Raw genomic sequence first — 5,818 nt, 5'->3', positions numbered from 1 at the left:
AGATTCGTGCATGTTCGTCGTGTGCGCGGTCATTATGTTTGTGTGTGTGTGCGTGCGGTAGCGCATCTGTGTGCTATTGCGTGCATGTTGCGTGTGTGGCGCGCGGCGTGGACATCTCGTGTGTATGTGCGTGCATGTGTGTGTGTGCGTGGGCAATGTTTGTGCGTGCGTGTGGGCGCGCGCGTGGGCATCGTGTATGTGATGTGCGTGCATGTTCGGTGTGTGCGTGCATGTTTGTGTTGTGTGTGCGTGCGCGCGCGGTGGGCACTGTGTGCATGTGCGTGCATGTTCGTGTGTGTGCGTGCGTGCGCATCTGAGTGTGTATGTGCGTGCATGTTTTTGTATGTGTGCGTGTGCGTGCCGCGCGCGTGGGCATCTGTGTGTATGTGCGTGCATGATTTGTGTGTCGCGTGCATGTTCGTGTGTGTGAGGCGTGGTCATCTGTGTGTAGTGGCCGTCGCCATGGTTCGTGGTGTGCGCGGTGCATGTTCGTGTGCCTGTGCGTGCATGTTTTTGTATGTGTGCCGTGGCGTGCGCGCGCGTGGCATCTCGTGTGTATGTGCGTGCATGTTCGTGTTGGTGTGCGCGTGCATGGTTACGTCAGTGTGTGCGTGCGTGCGCGATCTGTGTGTATGTTGCCGGTGGCATGTTTTTTGTATGTGTTGCGTGCCGTGCGCCCGCGTGGGCTCTGTATGTATGTGCGTGCACTGTTCGTGGTGGTGCGCGTGGGCATTTTTGACGTGTGTGGAGTGCGTGGGGCATCTAGTTGGTGTATGTGCGTGGGCATGTTTGTGTATGTGTCGCGTGCGTGCGCTGCGCGGTGGAGCATCTGTGTCGTATGTGCGTGCATGTTTTGTGTGTGTGCGTGCGTTGCGCGCGGACGTGGGCCATCATGTGTGTAGTGTGAAGGCTGCGTTCATGTTCGTCGCCCGTGTGCGCCCGCTGCATGCTTGTGTGTCGTATGGTGCGTGCATGTTCGTTGTGTGCGCGCGTGCATGTTTGGTTGTGTGTGTGCGTGCGTGCGCGCCGCCGTGGCTCTGGTGTAGCTGGCGTGGCATGTTCGTGGTGTGCGCGTGCTGTTTGGTGTGTGCTGTGCGTGGCATCTGTGCTGTATGTGCCGTCATGTTCTGTGTATGGTGCGTGCGTGCGCGCACCGGTGGGGCATCGCTGTGTGTATCGTGCGTGCATGTTTGTAGTGTTGTGCGTGCATGGTTTGTGTGTGTGTGCGCGCGTCGCCGTGCGTGCGCGTGTTTAATCTGTGTGATGTGTAGTGGTGTGTGTGTGTGTAAATTGATCGTGTGTGCAGTTTAGCGTTTATGCGCGCGCGCCGCGGCTGCTGTCCGCGTGGCGTGTGTGTGTGCTGTGTGTGTGTGTGTGTGTGTGTGTCGTGTGGTGTGGTGTGTTTGTGTGTGCTGTGTGTGCTGGTGTGTGTGTTGTGTGTGTGCGTGTGTGTGTGTGAAGAGAGTGTGTTGGTGTTGGCGTCGTGTGTTGTGCCGCGAGCTGCGCCAGTGTGTGTGCGTGTGCGCTGTCGTGTGTGTGTGCGTGTGTGTGTGTGTGTGTGTGTGCGTGGGTGCGAGAGAGAGAGACAGTGCTGTGTGGCGTCGTGTGTGTGTGTGTGCGCGCGCGCCGCGGTGTGTGTGTAACGCGAGCCGCCCGCGGCACGCGGTGCGAGGCTGATGCATGCACTGTCACATCTGTTCGTGCATCCGTGTCTATAACCTCAAGACTAAATGTTTTCCTAGTCGTGCGGCTTAGCACCATTGAAAATATACGATCGCTCGTGCCGCCCCACGCCGACGCCCCGAGCAGCGTGCGTATTGGCAGTGCATAAACACAATCCGCCACAGCTCTCCGAGTTACCTTCGCCCCGGATGCTTGCCTGCCCGCTCATCTAATCAAGACGTGCCTTCGCGCTCAGATCGTGTGCGCTAATTGACTATAGCCGAGATGTGTGTGATCTTAATTAAGAGTAAATCGTTGAGTGAAGCGCATGTGTGCTCTTCATATAAGATGTGCTCGCGCTCCGGAGCTGTGTCGCAATACCTAGCCGCGTGTGTGAGGCATAAGGTGCGTTCACCTGTGATTAAGAGACTGCGAGAAAGAGACCGAAAAGAGATATACGGCAGATAGAAACGAGAGGCAGACAGAGAACGAGAGAGAGGCAGACAGGGAGAAAAAAGGAAAGAGAAGGGAGGAGCGAGTAAAAAAGAGAGAGAGAGGCAGACAGAGAGAAGAGAGAGAGAGAGAGAGAGTAGAGACAGAGAGAGAGCCAGAAAGAGAGAGAGGAAGAGAGAGAGAAAGAGAGAGAGAGAGTGCAGAGAGAGAGAGAGACGAGCGGGAGACAGAGATAGGCAACAGAGAAAAGAGAGAGACGAGAGAGTAGAGAAGAGAGAGCGAGAGAGACGAGAGATGAGAGAGAGAGAGAGATCAGGAGAGGGAGGGGCAGACAGGTGAAGAGAGAGAGGGAGAGAGAGAGAGAGAAGAGGGAGAGAGAGAAAGCAGAGAGAGAGAGAGAGCGGAGAGAGAGACGAGAGAGCAGACACAAGAGAGATAGGGGAGGGCAGGAGGGAATCAGAGGCTCCAAGGCGAAGGGGATATATAGGACCCTATACATATATTCCTAATATATATATATATAGTGAAACAGAGAGACAGGGGGGAGGAAGCGTAATAAAGAGAGAGAAAGACAGGAACCGAGGGACTAGAGAGAGAGAGAGAGAGAGAGAGAGAGAGAGAGAGAGAGAGAGAGAGAGAGAGAAGAGAGAGAGAGAGAGCGAATAAGGCCAGCAGCAAATGGTTAGCGAGAGTAAGGGAGGGACTGGAACGCTTGGAATGCAATAACGTTGAACGCGAAGAGTGCCTTACTCGAGTATCGCCCTCGCGACAACACCAGCTAACCCCTCACCTCACTCTTACCACTCATTGAATACAGGAGCGATCCGTGCGCGGCGAGATGCGGAAGAACTTATTCGGCGTCGTGACAGTATGTATGTACGACTTCTTGCCGTTGTAGAAGTACGTGTCTGGCTTCCAGATACGATCGAGCATGCGTATCGCCACCGGAAGGTCTGCCAGGTTCTCGGCTCCTGGAAGGTGCTCGAAGGCGAGGCGCTTGTCCTGCCACCGCTGCCGGAAGTAGCAGTCCATGGAGTAAGCCTGCAGAAAGAGTTTATTCTAATTATTCGAGTGTTAATATATTCCATTGGTATATAATATACATATATATATATATATATATATGTGTGTGTGTGTGTGTGTGTGTGTGTGTGTGTGTGTGTGTGTGTGTGTGTGTGTGTGTGTGTGAATTATGTTTCAAGTCGTTCGTTAATTAAGCTATAATTCCCGCGTTATATTATACTAATGGTATATAAATAAATAAATAAATCAAATATATATTATTCATATAATATTATAAATAATGAATAAGTATATAAATATAATAAATATACACAAATATATATATATATATATATATATAACTTGGATGTTGGTAACGATGTAACAGAATGCAGCTCAATGACTGACAACGTCATCAACAAACGGAATAGCTTGAGATTAACCCCATAATGCGCACTAATGCCTTAAACCCTTTCCGTTACACCGCTCTACGTCCCGATAAAATCTTGCATATCCGCTATCGCAAAATTATCGCTTTTCTATACGCGCGGTTACGTCGAAATGCACTTATATATACTCACCATGTCCAGTTCGGAGATCGGGCCCATGCTACGTATGTTGATGTCTATTTTAACGATGAGCGCAGACCCTAAAACAGGCAGCAACGCAGGGATGTTCTTTTAGCAAATTACTATTAACCGAGATTATTTGCATTACGACGCATGCCCCCGAACACCCGCGTAATTCTGAATAGCGAATAAATCGATTGCATTAGCATGAGCTTGATCGCCCGCATGACGTGCAGCGCGGCTGTACGATGTTTTGATCTTTTACACCTATTTTTTGTACAGCGATCAAAGGTTGTGTTTCCTGTGACTTTTAGAAGACGCATACATCAACGGGATAAGAAAAAAGATAATAAAGATAAAAAGATGAAAGTATGGAGGAGATGGAGATTTGGCACTCATACTCATGCAGGCGACTGTAAGAACTGCCACCATTACCGGCTCTATCAGTAATCACGCAGACATTGTTCGCCCAATAACCAATTTCCCCGCCAACCATAACCAAGTTCTACCTTTATCTCTCTCTTTGCCTCCTCTCTCTCTCTCTCTCGTCTCTCTCTCTCTCTTTCCTCCCCCCTCTCTCTCTTCTCTCTCTCTTTCCTCCCCTCTCTCTCTCTCTCTCTCTTTCCCCCCACTCTCTCTCTCTCTCTCTCTTTCCTCCTCCACACTCTCTCTCCCTCCCTCTCTCTCCTCTCTCTCTCTCTCTCTCTCTCTCTCTCTTCTCTTTTCTCTCTCTCTTCTCTCTCTTCTCGCTCTCTCTCTCTCTATTTTCCTCCCCACTCTCTCTCTTTCTCACTCCGTTCTTTTCATATTTCTCCCACGAGCCTGTTAATATCTCCTTTTCGTTCCCCACGCTTCTCCTCCTGTCTCTCTCGCAAACACTTTATCCCACCCCTTCTTTCTATACCTATACACATTCAGGGGTGGATCACAGCGATTTCTTGAAAGCGGAGAGTGTCCAGGCAAGAAATAAAAGAACATTTTTTCCCTGCTTAGTTCTTCTGGTGTTTTAAAAAGCTGCCGAAGGCCACTTAAGGGGAGGGGACTCGTCGCCGAAGAAAACTGGTTAAAAAATGCGATGCATTATGAGAGCACATGAGCAGTAATTTTGCATGTCTAGAATTCAAAAGTGTATCCAGATCCGAGTTCCCCGGACGCCCCGCGCGACCCCTCTTTACCCGATTTCTAGGTTTGTATAACAAAATTATATATATACTATGTATATTATATATAGTAATATTTATACCGAAAACAACTAGCCCTAAAAAATTGGGATGAAATTTCTTTAGGGGCCACTTCTGAAATTAAAGCGGGGGTCTGACCCTGACCCCGCCATAAGATCCTGCCCCTGCACATAGATAAAATACTGCGACCACGCATTCATGCGGACACATCGTTGACCTCCCTGGCGGGGTCACTCGGATTGTTTAGAACCCTGCAGGCGAATGCTTCGCATACACCTACATGGACCGCCCGGCGCGCTTATTTAAGGTGGCATATAATTACCACTCAGCGAAGCCGCCTCCACTTCCGTTGAACAACAGGACCGCACAAGCGAGCGCAGGTCGCCCGACGTAGGCCGAATTAATGACATCAACATCATCTCTCTCTCCCTTTCTCTCTTCCTTTTTGCATGTGCGACGCGCGCGTTGTGGGCGCGCTGTGTGTGGCCGTGTTAGGTAGTGCGTCGGTGCGTGTGGGTGTGTGTGTATGCTGCGTGTTTGTGTGGCCGTGTGTGTGCAATGCGTGCGTGGTGTTGTGTGCGCGGGGAGCGGTGTGCGTGCGGTGTGTGTGCGTGGTGCTGCGTGATCGCACGCTGTGCGCGCGCGTGTGGTGTGTGTGTTGTGTGTGTGTGTGTGTGTGGGTGTGTGTGTGTGCACGACCNTGCGTTGCGTGCGTGCGTGCGTGTGCGTATGCGTGTGCGGGTGCGTGTGCGGGTGCGTGTGTGTGTGTGTGTGCGCGCACGTGCGTGCGTGCGTGCGTGTGCGTATGCGTGTGCGTGTGCGGGTGCGTGTGCATGTGTGTGCGTGTTTGTGTGTGCGTGTGTGTGTGTATGTGCTTGTGTGTGTGTGTGTGTGCGTGCGTGCGTGTGTGTGCGTGTGTGTGCGTGTGTGTGTGCGTGTGTGTGTGTGTGT

The 5,818-nt window shown here is 51.3% G+C and overlaps 1 protein-coding gene across 1 annotated transcript; it reads right to left on the bottom strand.

The window, feature by feature from the left end:
- Positions 1-2,902: 2,902 nt before the first annotated feature.
- On the bottom strand, positions 2,903-4,182 carry LOC106819682 (gamma-aminobutyric acid receptor alpha-like). The gene is made up of 3 exons (XM_014824281.1): positions 4,122-4,182; positions 3,699-3,766; positions 2,903-3,156 (listed from the first exon to the last, which is right to left on the bottom strand). The coding sequence occupies exons 1-3, from the start codon at positions 4,180-4,182 to the stop codon at positions 2,920-2,922; spliced, it is 366 nt and encodes a 121-aa protein (XP_014679767.1). The 3' UTR covers positions 2,903-2,919.
- Positions 4,183-5,818: the final 1,636 nt, after the last annotated feature.

Source organism: Priapulus caudatus, unplaced genomic scaffold (assembly GCF_000485595.1).
Source record: "Priapulus caudatus unplaced genomic scaffold, Priapulus_caudatus-5.0.1 Scaffold4034, whole genome shotgun sequence".
Classification (NCBI taxonomy): Eukaryota; Metazoa; Priapulida; class Priapulimorpha; order Priapulimorphida; family Priapulidae; genus Priapulus; species Priapulus caudatus.
Note: the sequence above shows the minus strand (reverse complement) of the source record. Positions and strands in the feature narration are given on the sequence as shown.